Below are 20,854 nucleotides of genomic sequence, written 5' to 3' on the forward strand. Positions count from 1 at the left end.
TCACCCTCAGAGTCTTGCGGTCCGCAGAGGTGGAGTTACCGTACCAGAGGCTATGATGCAGCCCGACATTATGCTTTCAATGGTTCTTCTGTAGAACACTGAGGGTTCTCGGGGACAGGCCGAATTTCTGAGGCCGAATTTCTTCAGCATCCTGAGGATGAAGAGTCGCTGTCGTGCCTTCTTCACCATGTGTCCATGTGGTTCGACCATTTCAGCTTCTCTGAGATGTGTACGCCGAGGAAATAGAAGTTATTGATCGTCTCCATGGCGGCCCTGTTGATGAGGATGGGGGCGTGCCCCAGCCTGGTTCCTCCTGAAGACCACAATCAGCTCCTTTGTTTAGCTAACGCTGAGGGAGAGGTTGCTTACCTGGCACCACACCGTCAGAGTGCCTACCTCCTCCCTGTAGGCTCTCATTGTTGGTAATCAGGCCTACTACTGTTGTCGTCATGGAACTTGATGGAGTTGGAACTGTGTGATGCCACACACTCGTGGGTATACAGGGGAATACAGGAGGGAACTGAGAACGCACCCTTGTGGGGCACCCGTGTTGAGGTAATGTTGCTTACCTTCACCACCTGGGGGCGCCCTGTCAGGAAGGACCAGTTGCATAGGGAGCAGTTCAGACCGATCGCTGTGAGCTTTCTAATGAGCTTATAGGGCACTATGGTATTGAAGGCCGAGATGTAGTCGATGAACAGCATCTTATGCATTTCTTTTGTCCAGGAAGGTGAGGGCAGTGTGCAGTGCAATGGCGATTGCATCGTCCGTGGAGCTGTCAGGGAGGTAGGTGAATTGGAGAGGGTTGAGTGTGTTGGGGAGGGAGGAGGTGAGTGCTCCTGGTTGGTAGTGGAGCTGTCAGGGAGGTAGGTGAATTGGAGAGGGTTGAGTGTGTTGGGGGAGGGAGGAGGTGAGTGCTCCTGGTTGGTAGTGGAGCTGTCAGGGAGGTAGGTGAATTGGAGAGGGTTGAGTGTGTTGGGGAGGGAGGAGGTGAGTGCTCCTGGTTGGTAGTGGAGCTGTCAGGGAGGTAGGTGAATTGGAGAGGGTTGAGTGTGTTGGGGAGGGAGGGAGGAGGTGAGTGCTCCTGGTTGGTAGTGGAGCTGTCAGGGAGGTAGGTGAATTGGAGAGGGTTGAGTGTGTTGGGGAGGGAGGGAGGAGGTGAGTGCTCCTGGTTGGTAGTGGAGCTGTCAGGGAGGTAGGTGAATTGGAGAGGGTTGAGTGTGTTGGGGAGGGAGGGAGGAGGTGAGTGCTCCTGGTTGGTAGTGGAGCTGTCAGGGAGGTAGGTGAATTGGAGAGGGTTGAGTGTGTTGGGGAGGGAGGGAGGAGGTGAGTGCTCCTGGTTGGTAGTGGAGCTGTCAGGGAGGTAGGTGAATTGGAGAGGGTTGAGTGTGTTGGGGAGGGAGGGAGGAGGTGAGTGCTCCTGGTTGGTAGTGGAGCTGTCAGGGAGGTAGGTGAATTGGAGAGGGTTGAGTGTGTTGGGGAGGGAGGGAGGAGGTGAGTGCTCCTGGTTGGTAGTGGAGCTGTCAGGGAGGTAGGTGAATTGGAGAGGGTTGAGTGTGTTGGGGAGGGAGGGAGGAGGTGAGTGCTCCTGGTTGGTAGTGGAGCTGTCAGGGAGGTAGGTGAATTGGAGAGGGTTGAGTGTGTTGGGGAGGGAGGGAGGAGGTGAGTGCTCCTGGTTGGTAGTGGAGCTGTCAGGGAGGTAGGTGAATTGGAGAGGGTTGAGTGTGTTGGGGAGGGAGGGAGGAGGTGAGTGCTCCTGGTTGGTAGTGGAGCTGTCAGGGAGGTAGGTGAATTGGAGAGGGTTGAGTGTGTTGGGGAGGGAGGGAGGAGGTGAGTGCTCCTGGTTGGTAGTGGAGCTGTCAGGGAGGTAGGTGAATTGGAGAGGGTTGAGTGTGTTGGGGAGGGAGGGAGGAGGTGAGTGCTCCTGGTTGGTAGTGGAGCTGTCAGGGAGGTAGGTGAATTGGAGAGGGTTGAGTGTGTTGGGGAGGGAGGGAGGAGGTGAGTGCTCCTGGTTGGTAGTGGAGCTGTCAGGGAGGTAGGTGAATTGGAGAGGGTTGAGTGTGTTGGGGAGGGAGGGAGGAGGTGAGTGCTCCTGGTTGGTAGTGGAGCTGTCAGGGAGGTAGGTGAATTGGAGAGGGTTGAGTGTGTTGGGGAGGGAGGGAGGAGGTGAGTGCTCCTGGTTGGTAGTCGTTCAGTTACTTTCCCTTTCTTTTCTTTTTTTGTAGCAGAGTTTCGACTGTTAGATGCACATCAGCTGTAGTTATGCATAAAACAGTGGAAAGAGGCATGCTGCTAGCCACCATTGTACTGGAGAACAAGCGCCCACACGTGGACTATTTGGCCTCCCCATCTTTCCAGACCAGATTTATACCACCCAGAAAGGCTGGATGTTCTGCCCCTGCCTGCTATGAGAGTGAACTAGTGAGTGAGTAAATAAGCCAGCCAGCCAACACTTTAGCCAGATTCATTCATCGGTATCATCACAATCTAATTCCACGTAGTCAATACATAGGCTGATTTGTTCGTAGTTTTGGAGACTTTCCTTTGGCGCACAGAAACAAAATCCACAGTAGAAATAAGGAAAGGTGAATACAATGAACACAATTGATATGAATGTATAGCCCTCAATCTATACAAAAGTAATTCTCTATAATGGAATGTAAAATTGTTGGAGATTATGATTTAAGATTAACCAAAAGTTACTGAAAGTAACCCTCTACATCTCTGCATGCCTGCAATATTGTAAAAAGTATAAAAATGATATCATCCCTATTGCCTAGATCTTTCCCTTTATTGTACATGGTATGACACTGATGGGCTGATTAAGAATTTACTGATTGCCGGAAACATAACACACATTTCTCTTCTGACAAAAACATTGTGTTAATATTATGTGAACAAAGCACATAACAGTGAATTTCGTATTCACTGACGACATATGTATTTCAAGTTTTGCAAAAGGTGGTCAAAGATCTGCAAGTCAGGTACAAAACCAAGAATATGATCAGAAGATCTGTAAATGGATTTGAGCACAGATCAAAAAATTGCTTGTAGGCGATTAAGAAAAACTGCAATTAGATACACACCTCCTTCTGAAGCGGGGCAGAAACGTATTTCCTTTATCTGTAACAACAAAAGTGTGTTCTCTGTCAGTATTTTCTTTTAAATCAGAGGTTGTGTTAACTCTTGACTTCAGTCTTACCTGTACAATGTGTTGCGATACAGCAAAGAATATTCCAGCACACTGAAAAGACCAACATTGTGCTGACAACTGACAGTAGGATCCACAGCTCAAAAGACCCGCAGAAAATACCAAAAACTTTGGGGAGAACAACAACAAGAAAGAGAACAGGTGTATAACCGTTAGTATACGTTGTTTTCTTTGCATTGGGCTGACAAGACTTTATGGCAAGTCTGACAAAGACTTTCGGGTCTAAATTTTGCACAATAAAACGGCAGATGCATGGAATAGTGTGTGGGTATTCATCTTTCTTTCAAGATTTGATGGCTTGTCATGTGTAATATGTCTATTGGTCCAGAAAACACTGAATTGAATAAATAGTTCAAACTAAATGAAGCAACACACTGTTGTATAGCCTCCCACATGTCTTTTGGGAGCCGACAACAGTGTGTGGGTTCATTTGGATTACACTGTGTAATACAGTTTAAAAAATGGAACGCTGACACCAATCTTTGAGCCTGAAGTGTTTTGAGTTTCATTTTTTTTTTATAGCATGTAAATTTGACCTTTTTGACCTCTTGATGAGAATAAAATATTGTCTAACTTCAAACAAGCTTTTAAAAAGAACACTACAATATCCACTGTTCCTAGGCTGTCATTGAAAATAAGAATTTGTTCTTAACTGTCTTGCCTAGTTAAATAAAAGGTAAATTTTTTTTATATTGTGAGTTAAAATAGATCAGACTTACCTGTTGTTTGAGTGCTGCTGTTACAGCTATCTCCCATGATTGCGAGTTTATAAACCTGATAAATTCAGACTCGCTTGAGAAAAAATTTAATAAATAATTTAATCTCTCCCTGTGACTCTCTAAAAGATTGATCCAAAATGTAATTATATTGAAGCGTAATTCTGTACTAAACTATTATATTTGTATTTGAAGGTGTTGGTTTTAGTGATGCAGGTTAATCTAGGGTTCTTTCTGGGAGTTTGCTGCAGGATGTTAGTTTGTCATTTCTTTTGTGCATCAGCAGGGCAATCTGCAGAAAACCACAATCCTTCCTATGAAAACAACTCATGCTGAGACACATTTTGGTAATGCGCAAAAGAGAGAGAATATTTTGTGTGTGTTTTATACCAAGGGATGCATCACCGATTTATTTTTGTCTGAAAGATTAGGACTAATTTTTTGTTTGTCTGTTTTGGGAAATGTACTTATATGTTTGCTAGTGTGCTAAAAAAAAATTACAGTGGCTGCAAAGAAAAAAATATATATATTATAAATATTTAGGCAGCGTAGGCCTAAAATGATCTACAATGATTAACTATAGTGAGAACCCCCACAACATAAGTTCATTTAATTATCGATGATGGATGGAAGAATTACATGTGTTTTTATTGTTGTTGATTCAATCAATTTCTCCTAAACATTTTGACAATACGTGCATAGTATGGGCGTGTCTTAAAACTCTTGTCCCACGTCTTCTCTAACTTTTCTTCCTTTTCCTGAGTGCTGATGTGTATGTAGCAAGCTACGAACTTGACCGCAGCAAAATGTTCAATTTCGGATCAAAAATACTTGTACTTTTTCTCGTGGCTTTCCCATGTGGCCTGATATCCTTCGGTAAGTCATTTTATCCTTCTGAATTTGTATTCGTCACTCCAGCGGTCCAGAGTTCATTGCAATAATGAAACGTTAACAAAGTTAACATTGACGTGGCATAACGCAGTTTTTCATTCAGTGATATTTAACGTTTGAAGACTGCATTGTCTTAAAGCTTCGTGCTCAATGTCCATATTTGATTAATTAAGTAAACAAATGCATTTCACATAAAATTATAGCAGGAACATAAAACTTTGGGAAGCTTTCTCAATATTGGCATGTTGAGACATCGCATGCTTATGCAAATTAAACATTTCCATAGATGTAGTTTTGTGGTGAAAGACAATAAGAACCTTAAATGGAGAAACAAAAATGACACATTTTTCAAGACAAAATGTGTCTGGTGAGCAATAATGTTTCTATACACAACTAGAATTCTGCACTAGAGCGCCAAAAAAATTGATATTCACAAGTTTAGCATATCTTTGCAGGGGGTCTCTTATTTTGAAAAATACAAGTAACAGATCGTGCTGCCATCATAATATACTGCTGCTAGGAGAACGGTAATCTCTACTCTGAGTTCCCCTTTTTTCTATGGTGACGTGTCCTAGGATCATCGTTGCGTTAGTACTGTGTTGATGCATTGCAACACCCGTGTGAGGCGCTGACTTTTACGTTGTATCTTGCCTGTTACATAGTGTTCAAATTGATACAATAGGGCAGGCCTACTACTAAATGATTGGCTTTGCAATTTCTTATACAAAGTTTATACAGCATTTTCGATTAATTAGGCCTACCAGTCATGAAGCATAACAGGACCTAGTTTTAGCCTTTAGGCTACACATTCTTTGTGAACGTGCACAATGAACTAATCTCTTTTCATGATCACTTGTATCTATTTAGTAGTGTCACTAGTTTACATTTATTTGATCCATTGTATCATATGTGTATTTTTTGTGAAGATGGAGAAACTATGGGTAATGTTAGGTTAATAAGAGGCCTGGCCTTTTTAACAGGTGGCGAGTTGAAGTCAAAATTATCATTAGCTATTATAGCAATGTATGCTATGTGTATGTGTTAAAATGCACACATTGCTAATGGCTTCTTTTCTCTGTTTGGACAGGCCAAGTATCTGCAGACTCTGAGTCTGCGGAGGACATTTCCCCAGATTCAATAGTCGATGAGGAGGAGGAGGAGGAGGAAGAGGATGAGGTGCTGGTGGAAGAAGATCAGGTCCCAGGCTCAGTATGTGACGTTGGTCGAACTGGGATGAAAGCGGCTTCTATTGTCCCTGCCAAATGAACCAGACAGTTGTTTGACATATTGCTATTTGATTTGATATTTTGAAATCTCTCAGGAAACAGAGGATGACATAGATGAAGATGCTGCAGTTGGAGATGTAACCTCTCACCCTGATGCTGACACCACCATTGTCTTTGTGACTGGGGAAGGTTGGCCTTCTCTTCCTTGATGAAGACTTTCATATCATTTTACACTCAGTCATTCATTGTAAAGTTAAAGGCTAATATGCAAGACAGCATTGAATGGAATTATTCATTCACATCAATGGTTTAATTTGTATATCTTTGTGCCCTCTATCCAGAGTTCCCAGCCAACGAGATTGTGAAGTTCCTGGTGGGTTTCACCAACAAGGGAAGCCAGGATTTCACTGTCCATTCCCTGGAGGCCTCCTTCCGTTACCCTCAGGACTTCCAGTTCTACATCCAGAATGTGAGTCTGGGCTCTCGGATGCATGATGCCTGCATGCCTCATCTGAGGAATAGAAAGTCCCCATGAAAACACACATGATTCTGTAACATACATTATAATGGGGTTTGTAATCTGTTTACTTCCAATTTATTAACTAACAACTACTATAATATTAACTTATTATAAAGCCTTTACAAACCCGATAACATATGTATTACCCATGAAAGATTACAGTTAGTTCAAAAACAGTGTGTTGTATTTACCAAATATACATGGAATGCCCTGTAAAATGTAGTATTGGGAACTTTCTGCCATTGTTGATCAGAAAAGTAGACTAGATGTTTTTGGTATCTAGTTCACAGCCTTGCCCCTGAGCACTGTGGTCCAGCCCCAGAAGCAGGCCTCCTTTGAGTACTCCTTCATCCCTGCTCAGCCTATGGCTGGTCGTCCCTTCGGCCTGGTTATTCTACTCAACTACCAGGACAGTGAGGTGAGACTACTAGATTTATTGATTGTTTTTATTATTGGAGTGTTTTGCATCTTCAGTATGCCCAGCTCATATGGGTTGTTGACCAGGTGTTCAGAAGTTCCTTGGAATGTGTGTCCTGAGGCGCTGATCTTGTGTTTTGACTGTTCCGCAGGGCAACGGTTTCCAGACGGCCATTTACAACCAGACCGTCACTATCGTTGAGCTGGAGGAGGGACTGGATGGAGAGACGTAAGCATTTCTTTGCATACATCAATTCTATTTTTATGCCAGTATTTGGTTATATTAATTTATGTTTTAGGTACATTTGTTTAAATATTTTAACTCATTTATATAGTATGACATGTTTTCCTTTGTTTTTCCTCCAGAATATTCATGTATATCTTCCTGACTGGATTGGTTGTCTTGGCGGTCTTTGGCATGTACCAGGTGCTGGAGTCTAGGACGGTACGAGTTTCATGAATCTAAATTGTCATAGTCTAAAATATTTCCAACCTCTTTACATATGGTGTTGAATGTTACATTAAAAATGAGCACCAGGGTGAATGAAGTGATGACCTTTCATCTATGTTGTGCAGAGGAAGAGGTTCCCCGTGAAGGTGGAGACGGGCACTGGTGGGATGAACGGTGTGGACATAAGCTGGATTCCCCAAGAGACCCTCAACATCATGAGTAAGTTGAGCTTTAATACTCTGTCATAGCTTTTCTTCCTGAGCGCAGGAAGACAAATTCAAACTCTGCTTATAACAACCACTTTTTTGGAAGTGTACTTGAAAAGGCATCCTCTGTTTTTATCTTGTCTGTACAAAGATGAATATCAACTCAAATGGCTGTATTGACCATCTCTCTCTCTTACTCTCTTTGTCTCGCTCTCTCTTACAGGCAAGGCATCTGCATCCCCTAAAGCCTCTCCAAGGAAACGCACCAAGAGAGCGGTGGGAGTAGATCAGTAAACTATTCCATGATGCGGCCATCTTCATATCAATATCCACCAGGCCCATGTTCAAGGCCCATGACATCACAACAGTCAACACCATCAACCTCTACTCAACCTCTGGGTGGACCTAGTTAGTTATCCAAGAGCTTTTTGCCGCTGATACATAGGCATACACCAAATGTCTCAATGTCAAGGGTTCTTGGACTGAAGACACTGGTGTCACGAATGTGTCCCATTTAGACACCACTCTAGTTGGACATGGTCATAATTGTGCAAATTTGGCCCACATTTTGTTTAATTAAAGGAACTTGTTTTTTATCACTGTGTGGTTGAAACACTAAAGGACTGATATGAGACTAAAGACTAAGTAATTTAAACACCATGCCAGCTCCATGAAAGACATGGGGAAGACCTGGGGAGTTTTAGACCTGCCAAAGAAAGCTATAACGCTACACCAAGTATTTCAATCAATCTTTTACTTTTTTTTCACTTTTAGAAATGTATTTAAATACTTAAATTCCTGAAGTATTATGATATTGAGCTTTTAGTTCTATTTCATTCTGTGCCTTAGTGGCTGACTCCCTGTCAGGAATTGAGATAGTGACCAAAAGGGTCTCCCAAGTTCCTCCAAGGGAAAGTTTTCCTTGTTAATGTGGACCAGGTTTTTCAGTGTCATACTTTGGAATATCATAAAGATGCTTTGAAAGGCTCAGTGAAGAGAATTTCAAAAGAAAAGGCCATCGGCTACCAGGTTACATTGTTAAATGTGAATGATACAAATGCATTTGAAAAGGTACTTGCTTTCAGAGTCAGGTTTAATTTTTTCCCAAACCATACTACAATAAATGTACCTGGTTGAACTATGAATTATAATTTTTTTCACACATACTACACTGACACTCCAACACACACACACCACAAACTACATATGCTCACACACACAAAACACACATGCATATTGATGCCACACACTTCACACACTGCAGCTACTCTGTTTATTATCTATCCTGATTGCCTGGTCACTTTTACCTACATGTACATGTTACCTTGGTCACCTCAACTACCTCGTACCCCAGCACATTGATTCAGTACCAGTACACCTTGTACTGTATATAGCCTTGTTATTGTTATTTTATTGTGTTTCTATTTCCTTTTTATTTTGTATAAATGTCTTTTTAAATCTGCATTGTTGGGAAAGGGCTCTTAAGAAAGCATTTAATGGTAAAGTCTACACCTGTTGTATTTGGAGCATGTGACAAATACATTTGTTTTGATTTTATGCCTCAATTTATGAAGCTCTGAAATAAGCACTTTATTTGGTCTTTTGATTTTGCACAATATTATTCTCAGAGAAATCAAAGATGACTAATGTCAGATTAACAAGGGATCCGACTGAGAGGAGACTGTCCATATGTACCAATGGGCTATATTTGTCTGTCAGCAAATGAGAGACATGGGATGGCACTAAACGTATCTCTGGCGAAGAGCGTTGATGAGGTGAGAGAAGCGCTCTGAGACGATGCACGCACGCGAGGGGCAGGTTAAGTAACGTCACGGTTGTTAATCATGTTTTGGATCGAGAATAAACTGCAACTGATACTGCAAATGTCAATCGCCTCCTGGTAACCAGATAGGACGTCATAAGTAATTTATCTTGATCGATTCATCTTACTTCGCTTTGATTTTTTTTCTCAATTTATGAGCGACTTTGTTGGATCCCACAGATGGCGAGAGGCACCCTCCGCTGGGTTTGATGTGGGAAATGGGATTTACGTCAGCGAAGATTCTAATATTTTGTGCATGTATTACATTAGGTAAGACGGGTTCAATTATCGTTCTAGATACATATTTATTTGTAGAATAATAATTTGTCGTATTCAATGAATTTATTTTTCGACACCACTGTATTGGCTCTGTTTTTATAATATATTGGATGAAACGTAATATTTTATTAATTAAGGGTGTAGGCTAAATGTAGATGTTGCATGCAGGGTGAGAATATAGTTGTAGCCTACTATTTGATAGTGCCAAGCCTTTTTCATATTTTAAGTGCTTATCAATAACGCATTGTCACTCAGGTGTGTGCAGTTAGATTTTGGAGTGCTTGAATGATATTTGACCAGAAATAGACTTTTAGTGTTGTGCTGGTTTGGGGTCACAGAGTACTGAGTATGGCTGGAGGGCGGTCCGGAGGGGGACTAGGCCCCATCCTGAAGTTGGAGAATTGTGCATTTTTCAAACACCTGAAATGTTTTTTGCCCTGCAATCAAGAGCCATAATCATTATGCTTAATTGTATGTAAAAAAAATATATATATATATATATATATGTCAATTTCTCTGCATATTTAGCTGTATCCTCCTGACTGGTGGCTCTTTTTTTTAAAGAAACTAAATATGCTTCTCTGGTAAAAATCTGGGTAAATGATTGAAAGGAATGTGAGTCATATTCAGTAATTGCTTGCTTTTCTGAAGTCTACCAACCTTGCCAGCAGGAATGGCAGCTATTTAATTTTGTCCTTATTTTACCAGGTAAGTTGACTGAAAACACATTATCATCTACAGGAACAACCCGCAGAATAGTTACAGGGGAGCGGAATGATCCAATTGGAAGCTGGGGATGATTAGCTGGCCATGATGTTATGAGGGCCAGATTGGGAAGTTAGCCAGGACACCAGGGTTAACACCCCTACTCTTACAATAAGTGCCATTGGATCTTTTAGTGACCACAGAGAGTCAGGACACCTGTTTAATGTCCCATCCAAAAAGACAGCACCCTACACAGGGCAATGTCCCCAATCACTGCCCTGGGATCTTTTTGTTTAGATCAGAGGAAATAGTGCCCTCTACTGGCCCTCTAACACCACTTCCAGCAGCATCTGGTCTCCCATCCAAGACCAATCCTGCTTAGCTTCAGTGGCAAACCAGCAGTGGGTTGTAGGGTGGTATGATGCTTGATTGATAGCATGAAATGGCTAGTGGTAGCTAGTTATGAGGTTGGGAGATTGGGAACCTATCTCGGCTAGCTAAAGCTAACGTCCTAAAATTGCTAGGTGGCCAGTAGTATTACAGCTAATATATATTTTTAAATATTATTATTATTATACAGTGCCTTGCAAAAGTATTCATCCCCCTTGGCGTTATTCCTATTTTGTTGGATTACAACCAGTAATTTAAATAGATTTTTATGTGGATTTCATGTAATGGACATACACAAAATAGTCCAAATTGATTAAGTGAAATTTAAAAAAATGACTTGTTTCAAACAATATATATATATTTTTTAAACGGAAAAGTGGTGTGTGCATATGTATTCACCCCCTTTGCTATGAAGCCCCTAAATAAGATCTGGTGCAACCAATTACCTTCAGAAGTCACATAATTAGTTAAATTAAGTCCACCTGTGTGCAATCTAAGTGTCACATGATCTGTCACATGATCTCATTATATATACACCTGTTCTGAAAGGCCCCAGAGTCTGCAACACCACTAAGCAAGCTGCACCGCCAATCAAGCGGCACCATGAAGACCAAGGAGTTCTCCAAACAGGTCAGGGACAAAGTTGTGGAGAAGTACAGATCAGGGTTGGATTATTAAAAAAAACATCTGAAACTTTGAACATCCCACGGAGCACCATTAAATCCATTATTAAAAAATTGAAAGAATATGGAACCACAACAAACCTGCCAAGAGAGGACAGCCCACTAAAACTGACGGACCAGGCAATGAGGGCATTAATTGAGAGAGGCAGAGAGGCAACAAAGAGACCAAAGATAAAGCAACAATCGAGTGGTTTAAGGGGAAACATTTAAATGTCTTGGAATGGCCTAGTCAAAGCCCAGACCTCAATCCAATTGAGAATCTGTGGTATGACTTAAAGATTGCTGTACACTAGCGGAACCCATCCAATTTGAAGGAGCTGGAGCAGTTATGCCTTGAAGAATGGGCTAAAATCCCAGTGGCTAGAAGTGCCAAGCTTATAAAGACATACCCCAAGAGACTTGCAGCAGTAATTGCTGCAAAAGGTGGCTCTACAAAGTATTGACTTTGGGGGGGTGAATAGTTATGTACGCTCAAGTTTTCAGTTGTTTTGTCTTATTTCTTGTTTGTTTCACGATAAAAAATATTCTGCATCTTCATAGTGGTGGTCATGTTGTGTAAATCAAATTATGCAAACCCCAAAAAACTCTTATTTCCAGGTTGTAAGGCAACAAAATAGGAAAAATGCCAACGGGGGTGAATACTTTCGCAAGCCACTGTATTTGGGGAGGGGGCATTGGATTGAATGTGCAGTGGGACTTGGGAATTTAATCGATTTCTTGAAAATGATCCAGGCAAGCAACCAAATCTGGGGGCAGTTGCTCTATTCTCAGAATCCCATAATATAATCCATGCCCTGATATACTTCAATGTTTTCTATGCTTTAAAATCAATCATTCAAGCTTATAACAGACAGTGGCTATTACAGTGGCCTTGGACACCTTGACCCTGACCCATGAGCCTAAGTGATCAATAAGGGGGTGGGAGGAGGAGGTAGATGGGAGAGAATTGTGACATGAACCATTCTCACAGGTAGCCTATGCTGATTATATCTATTGACAACGGACATATCTGCTGATGGCATCATCCACTCTTTGAAGCATCTCTAAATCACAGGAGGACAAATATCTCTAATGCAATCTCGTCATTAAAAGTACATTGAGAGGCAATTTTGAAAGACTGGAAGAAAAACGTTAGCCAAACTTCCTGGGAGGGATGCTGAGAGCTGTTATGTCTCTGTTTCCCCCATTTTAACTCCAAGAACAACAAAGAAGGAGGGTGACCTACTTTTGGCATCCTCCCATTTGTTTCAGAAGACACTCTTCGCTTCAAACAGGGAGATGGATAAAGATCTGGATCAGTGGAGGCTGGTGGGAGGAGCTATAGGAGTACGGGCTCAATGTAATGGCTGGAATGGAATTAATTGAACGGTATCAAACAGATCAAACATATGGAAACCACATTTGACTCTCTTCCATTCACTGCATTCTAGCCATTACAATGAACCCATAATCCTACAGCTCCTCTCACCAGCGTCCACTGATCTAGATAAAGATGATACTAGAGCCTATTGTTATTGTATCATGACATAAAACAATTATATTTGGCCTCTGTAAGTGCAATGCCTGAATTGTACAATAAAACCTATGGTAAAAATGAATAAGCAGGATATATATGAATACAGTATGATTTTTTTCACAACGGGCAATATAATGGCCTTTCTTTCCTTAATGCATTTGGATGTATTTTTCTCTCTGTGTGTGTTTTGCAGTGTCCCTGGCTGTGGCAAGAGTCTCAGCGGCAGATGTGAAGTGTAAGAATATTTATAGGGACTTCTCTGACTGTGTTCTGGAGCTGGGGGAGAGCATGGACAACTACCAGGAGAATGTGACCAGCGAGATGGGAGTGGAAGCTGTGTGTAGGTGAGAGAGAGTGTGTGTGTGTGTGTGTGTGTGTGTGTGTGTGTGTGTATCGTACAGCATCCTCTACATATCTGCATCTGTGTTTGCAGTGCACCAGGATCTCATGGGACCTGATTACTCTTACGACTGTAGGCAGCAGTCTCCTTTTGCTTGTGCATATAAGATCTAATATCGAAATCCAGTGAGGTGTGTACCTTGCGTAAGAACAGTGGAGAGAAGAGAGAGATGCTGTAACCTCCGAGGAAGATAGCAGAAGTGAATGGTGCTGAAACACTCAGCCACTGTACTGAATAATTTATGACTTTGCTGCAGCAGTAATGAAACTCAGAGGCCATCTTTTATTGTTACTGAGTGCATTCCTATACATAGTAAAATATATTATTGCCTAAAGCTTACAGGCCTTGCCTTCCCCGGGTGAAACAAGTTCCCTGTGTAGCATCAGCTGTTTTTTCCAATCTAATTTCTGTGGCTACAAAATAAAGGTGGGTTGATCTTGCAAAACGCTAGAATAAAAACGGTTACAGTTTCACTGGACAGTAGTATAAAACACAATAATAAACCAAAAATACTCCTGTAAAACACACCTTTGGCCATGTGTGTTACAGGTGAGCTTTGAAGCCTGGCATGTGAGGCGATTAAAGTGCCAGATAAATCAAACCAATGTCATTCTTCAATCCAATAGATTGAAAACCAATGGCATGTTTTCATGTCAAATATAAAACAGTTGGTGAATTTGTGGAAGACCCTCTTGTAAAGCACTTTGAGACAACTGCTGATGTAAAAAAGGGCTTTATAAAATATATTTGACTGATTCATTGATTGATCTTTCACCCCTAGCCACTGGGAGGCGTTCCACACGTGTGCCCTGACGGCACTGTCCGGGTGTCAGGAGGAGGTGGGCTCCATCTGGGAGACCCTAAGAGAAGACTCCAGGAAGATCCGCTTCCAGGGCAGCCTCTTTGACCTGTGCAGCCCTAGCTCGGCCCCAAGCCTGCGCTCGCCTCTACCCCCGCTGTTCCTGGGCCTGCTGATCCTGGGAGGGCCCATCTGGCCCTCCACATAGGTGGGGGATGCCTCTCTCCTCCTCGCTTCCACCCCCATGCTCTCTCACATTCCCGAGGTGGGGTGAGTAGAGAGACGATCAGTGAGTAGAGAGGGGATATGGGTTGAAGATTAGGTTAGCACACCGAGCCATGTCTCTATGGAGACACCATTGATATCTATAGTACTGGGTAATCAGAAGGCTATGATATCACAGAGCCATTTATGTCTATGGAGAGATGAATGGATACCTATGGCTCTGGGTTACCCACCATAGATGTCAATGGCACTAAGTAGCTATAGGGTTATGTTATCAGAGCCTTAGATGTTAATGGCATCAATATCTAGGAGTCTGGATAAACAAACACACCCAAGACCCAAGCAATTGTAATGAAATTACCTACTACAGTATACGCCTATGAAAAAAAGCAATTTTAAAGCAATTGGTCGGTTTTGTTGACAATCAAGTGAATTCTTTATAAACAATGACCTTTTGACCCCTACACACCAGCCCCAAATGGTTGGAGTTGCATGGCTGCTATAATGACACCAAAAAGGTATTTTGTATATGTTTGCTCTGTTAAACCGTTTCTTTGGTCATCCTGTTAGACAGTAGTTGCTGTTAAAGTCAGGTAACGCTCTTAACTGAAAATATTGTAAAAAAATGTTGAGGTAGATTATGTTCTTAACTGAAAATATCGTTCCTTGCTTTATTATGCACCTTACAGTAAAATGCCTAAATTATTGTTAGTAATTGTTTATGAAGGACAATAGTCTAGTTAGTTTCTCTTTTGCCAACTAGTTATTGTACCTGAAAATGATCGCTGGTTATGTGAGAATGTTCAGCGTTGTTTTATGAACCTGTGTCTTGTATGGAAGTCCAAGTGTTTGGCTGTTAATTCATTTTATATCATTGACTCCACAACTATATACAATTGTACACAGTTCACTTCCAAGCACATTCACCCTTACACAATACGCACAGCATACTGAGTAGAAATAAAGACGAGGTAATGCCACAAATATTCACTTCATTATGGAAGCTAAAATATATAGGACTTAAGTCATAGGATTCTCCTATGGCACCACCCTGCATTGTTAGGGCTAATGCCTCAATGCATTACAATATTTGATTTTGTCAACAGCTGTAATATAACATCAAACTGAGTCAATATAAATATAAAATGTAAGTAATTTGTAGTTTTATAGCAACATGTGGTGTTATTGTATGGCTTCTCCGTTACTATTCTCAGACTGAATAGGCAATGAGGGGTGAATCCTGACTTAAGAATTTATGCCTTTCCTACACACTTCTCAGTATATTCAGACTTACCTTATTGAGTCGCTTAACGTGCTCTGCAGGTGTGGCTACCTTGCACACTCTGAATAAATGTAAAACCCTCCCAATTGCTGGCCACCATATTTTCTAGTTGAGTTTTCATTCAATGGTGTTTTCAGTACATTTATCTTAAGCCATCCCTTTAAATACAGTGTACCTTCATTTTTTAAATTTCACCTTTATTTAACCAGGCAGGCCAGTTGAGAACAAGTTCTCATTTACAACTGTGACCTGGCCAAGATAAAGCAAAGCAGTGCGACAAAAACAACACAGAGTTACACATCGGATAAACAAACGTACAGTCAATAACACAATAGAAAAATCTGTATACAGTGTGTGCAAATGAAGTAAGGAGGTAAGTCAATAAATAGGCCATAGTGGCAAAGTAATTACAATTTAGCAATTTACACTGGAGTGATATATGTGCAGATGAGAATGTGCCAGTAGAAATACTGGAGTGCAAAAGAGCAGAAAAACAAAAACAAATATGGGGATGAGGTAGGTAGTTGGTTGGATGGGCTATTTACAGATGGGCTGTGTACAGCTGCAGCGATCGGTAAGCTGCTCTGACAGCTGATGCTTAAAGTTAGTGAGGGAGATATAAGACTCCAACTTCAGTGATTTTTGCAATTCGTTCCCATCATTGGCAGCAGAGAACTGGAAGGAAAGGGGAGGACCAGTGAAACCAGTGAAATATACCTGCTGGAGCACGTGCTACGGGTGGGTGTTGCTATGGTGACCAGTGAGCTGAGATAAGGCGGAGCTTTACCCAGCAAAGACTTATAGATGACCTGGAGCCAGTGGGTTTGGCGACGAGTATGTAGAGGACCAGCCAACGAGAGCATACAGGTCGCAGTGGTGGGTAGTATATGGGGCTTTGGTGACGAAACGGATGGCACTGTGATAGACTGCATCCAATTTGCTGAGTAGAGTGTTTTATGGCATTGAAGCTTGTTTGGAGGTTTGTTAACACAGTGTCCAAAGACAAATATAGTTAGAATATAGTCGACAGACAATAGAATACATAGAGAGAACGGGGTCAGAATATAGGGATTAATGAAAGAAAGCCCCATCTATGCATATTCGTCTCTGTTTCAGCACCAACTGGTAGATTTAAAAATACTCTGATCTTGTAGAATATTTAGGCACATTTTTGGGGTAGGAAAGTATATATGAATTAAAAAGAATTACAGTTTGGAGAACCTTTACGCACAAAATATACTGACGAATAAAAAAATACAGTGGTTTGAGTCAAACTGAAAGCTGTCATATTCAAGTTCAACCCATAAAATATTGGAAGGTGGAAAAAAGAGTACAATAGAGGTTGAACAATAATCCTATAAATCGACTCTAATTCCCACTAATCATGGAACTGTATGACAACAGTCCAGTCGTGTGGTCTTAGTTCCATAATGATTCATATAGGCTACATGTTCCAACTTATTGCACAATGTTAGCCGAATATGATCCACTAATGCTAGCAACCCTCAGGAACAATTTACAAGGACATGACAGAGGAAAGAAAGGTAAACGGAAGGGAATGAAATTATGCAAAAATAAATGTAAGTGGGTATTACTGACAGTGGCTCGCGATAGTGGCTAATATTTAACGTGATACAAATTGTAAAATAAAACGGAGAAAAGCCTGGGCATATAATCAAAACATTCTAAAGAGCATACATCAACTTGGCAGGTCCAGCCCTAGAGAAGCCTATAAACTATGGTCTCCAAATTTCATCAACGCAAATTATGAGGGCACACAATTACAATTCTGAATAATGACACAGCAATTTTTGTTTTCTATTTCACTATGTTAAAGGGGCGGCAATACATGTCATGTTGATATGATTTTCAGTTTGCTTCTATATGGCTGGTGTCACATTTGTCTCCAGGGATCATAAGAAAATAATATACTGCTCAAAAAAATAAAGGGAACACTAAAATAACACATCCTAGATCTGAATGAATTAAATAATCTTATTAAATACTTTTTTCTTTACATAGTTGAATGTGCTGACAACAAAATCACACAAAAATAATCAATGGAAATCCAATTTATCAACCCATGGAGGTCTGGATTTGGAGTCACACTCAAAATTAAAGTGGAAAACCACACTACAGGCTGATCCAACTTTGATGTAATGTCCTTAAAACAAGTCAAAATGAGGCTCAGTAGTGTGTGTGGCCTCCACGTGCCTGTATGACCTCCCTACAACGCCTGGGCATGCTCCTGATGAGGTGGCGGATGGTCTCCTGAGGGATCTCCTCCCAGACCTGGACTAAAGCATCCGACAACTCCTGGACAGTCTGTGGTGCAACGTGGCGTTGGTGGATGGAGCGAGACATGATGTCCCAGATGTGCTCAATTGGATTCAGGTCTGGGGAACGGGCGGGACAGTCCATAGCATCAATGCCTTCCTCTTGCAGGAACTGCTGACACACTCCAGCCACATGACGTCTAGCATTGTTTGCATTAGGAGGAACCCAGGGCCAACCGCACCAGCATATGGTCTCACAAGGGGTCTGAGGATCTCATCTCGGTACCTAATGGCAGTCAGGCTACCTCTGGCGAGCACATGGAGGGCTGTGCGGCCCCCCAAAGAAATGCCACCCCACACCATGACTGACCCACCGCCAAACCGGTCATGCTGGAGGATGTTGCAGGCAGCAGAACGTTCTCCACGGCGTCTCCAGACTCTGTCACGTCTGTCACGTGCTCAGTGTGAACCTGCTTCATCTGTGAAGAGCACAGGGCGCCAGTGGCGAATTTGCCAATCTTGGTGTTCTCTGGCAAATGCCAAACGTCCTGCACGGTGTTGGGCTGTAAGCGCAACCCCCACCTGTGGACGTCGGGCCCTCATACCACCCTCATGGAGTCTGTTTCTGACCGTTTGAGCAGACACATGCACATTTGTGGCCTGCTGGAGGTCATTTTGCAGGGCTCTGGCAGTGCTCCTCCTTGCACAAAGGCGGAGGTAGAGGTCCTGCTGCTGGGTTGTTGCCCTCCTACGGCCTCCTCCACGTCTCCTGATGTACTGGCCTGTCTCCTGGTAGCGCCTCCATGCTCTGGACACTACGCTGACAGACACAGCAAACCTTCTTGCCACAGCTCGCATTGATGTGCCATCCTGGATGAGCTGCACTACCTGAGCCACTTGTGTGGGTTGTAGACTCTGTCTCATGCTACCACTAGAGTGAAAGCACCGCCAGCATTCAAAAGTGACCAAAACATCAGCCAGGAAGCATAAGAACTGAGAAGTGGTCTGTGGACACCACCTGCCGAACCACTCCTTTATTGGGGGTGTCTTGCTAATTGCCTATAATTTCTATTTGTTGTCTATTCCATTTGCACAACAGCATGTGAAATGTATTGTCAATCAGTGTTGCTTCCTAAGTGGACAGTTTGATTTCACAGAAGTGTGATTGATTTTGAGTTACATTGTGTTGTTTAAGTGTTCCCTTTATTTTTTTGAGCAGTGTATATAAAACAACTGCCATGTTTATTTACAATCCCCTTCTCCAAATGGAATACTCATTTACCTAGCTCTTATTAATAGCTCTTATCAATATATAAATTACAGTGCATGGACAATGGTGTTATTTAAATTAGAAAAAAAGAAAGCAGATGCTTTTTCCACTTGGAACTGTCAGGCTAGCTTGACCTTATTCATGGTTTCCTCGCACGTTAAGATGGCGGAATTATTATTAAATCAAGGTCAAAATACGACTTAACCACCACACCTTTATTCGAGCTCCACCTCAAACGAATAGCAGGTGAATATCATGCTATTCTCAAGCTTAAATTCAAGGTCATAATATGCAGAGAAAAGCGCATAAAAAGGGAATTACCTTCCATTTACGCACGCTCAACTTGGGTCGGAATCGAGGCCTTAGTACTGAGATTTTTGTGCAAATCTCTCATTGATAAGAATGCATGATTTACGCCTAAACTAAAGCTACATCCACATCCATGTATCTCAAATTAGGATTTGACCCAGAGAGAGCATGTCAAAATATTCACACGGCTTCAGCCAACATAGGACATTCTTCTTGTTTTCTTTTGTACCCTCCCAACAGTACCTATAGTATGAATGGATCTCTCTCTGCATGGTTGTGTCTAGATATTAGGTTAGATATTCAGTTGAAAATACATTCCCAAGAGACATCCTATTCTCTATCAGCATGTTTGTACTGGTTGTCCTCCACACCTAGTCTGTGCTCCTGATTGTGGTAGCATTCTGTCACCCAATCTGTGTGCCTGGTGGCAAGAGTCCACTTCATTTTTTTTTTAAACAGAGTTGTGCTATTCACAAAGCATGAGCAATATGTATGGGAAACACTTGAGGGACCAACTACTTTTCTTTTCTGTGAGATCGGCAGCTAATGAAAGCATGAAAAATATCACAAACACTAAGCATATCATTATGTATGACTGATTATTGAAAGAATTACTGCATAGAAAAATAGGCCTACATCAGGAAACACTAAGAATTAAATATGTATGTGGTTTTTCAGATACAAACTACAGAGTACATTAAGTATTGTATTGCAAAGTAATGTGTTTCAAATAATAAAGTATCAAGTTTGGAAATATGACATATTATGCTGTTTATACCTGCATGACCACAGAGGGATCTGCTAGATCAAGATCATACTTGCTCCTACTCAGTATATGCTCTATCACAGTTATAGAGGATAGATTCTAGGCACGAGACACTTATTGTTGATATGATGTCCCTCCCCTGAACCATGGTTTCTTTTTTAGTCGTCCTCGTGGCAAGGTGCTAATAATCAGGACTGGATCCAGTATGGAACAGCCCAGCTGGCAGTCAGCCGCTTGTTAGTGGGCTACCATCTGTTCTCCCCAACCTGGCCACAGAGAATGCAGAGAGGGAGTGGGGGGAGAGGCAGAGGGTGCAGCAGGGCCCCCAGGACTCCCCCATGGGAGGCTAACATCCATGTGTGGTGGTGGTGTAATCCTCTCATTATGTTGCCTCCTCCGTCGCTGACATTTCTACAGTCCAGTTTATCACCCACAATATCCCACATTACAATGCACACGATCACTTTGTCTGTGCCAATGATAATGCACTTAAT

The 20,854-nt window shown here is 42.0% G+C and overlaps 2 protein-coding genes across 2 annotated transcripts; both read left to right on the plus strand.

Annotated features, from left to right (window-relative positions):
• Positions 1-4,645: 4,645 nt before the first annotated feature.
• Positions 4,646-8,783, plus strand: LOC115150412 (translocon-associated protein subunit alpha). Its single transcript, XM_029693680.1, has 9 exons — positions 4,646-4,803; positions 5,906-6,027; positions 6,140-6,233; positions 6,386-6,513; positions 6,848-6,982; positions 7,134-7,210; positions 7,348-7,426; positions 7,558-7,651; positions 7,862-8,783. Exons 1-9 carry the CDS (start codon positions 4,734-4,736, stop codon positions 7,930-7,932), a joined length of 870 nt encoding a protein of 289 aa, XP_029549540.1. The 5' UTR covers positions 4,646-4,733; the 3' UTR covers positions 7,933-8,783.
• Positions 8,784-9,104: 321 nt separating this feature from the next.
• LOC115150413 (neuritin) lies at positions 9,105-15,942 on the plus strand. Its single transcript, XM_029693681.1, has 3 exons — positions 9,105-9,730; positions 13,227-13,377; positions 14,215-15,942. The coding sequence occupies exons 1-3, from the start codon at positions 9,670-9,672 to the stop codon at positions 14,438-14,440; spliced, it is 438 nt and encodes a 145-aa protein (XP_029549541.1). The 5' UTR covers positions 9,105-9,669; the 3' UTR covers positions 14,441-15,942.
• Positions 15,943-20,854: the final 4,912 nt, after the last annotated feature.

This window comes from Salmo trutta, chromosome 16 (genome assembly GCF_901001165.1).
Source record: "Salmo trutta chromosome 16, fSalTru1.1, whole genome shotgun sequence".
Lineage (NCBI taxonomy): Eukaryota > Metazoa > Chordata > Actinopteri > Salmoniformes > Salmonidae > Salmo > Salmo trutta.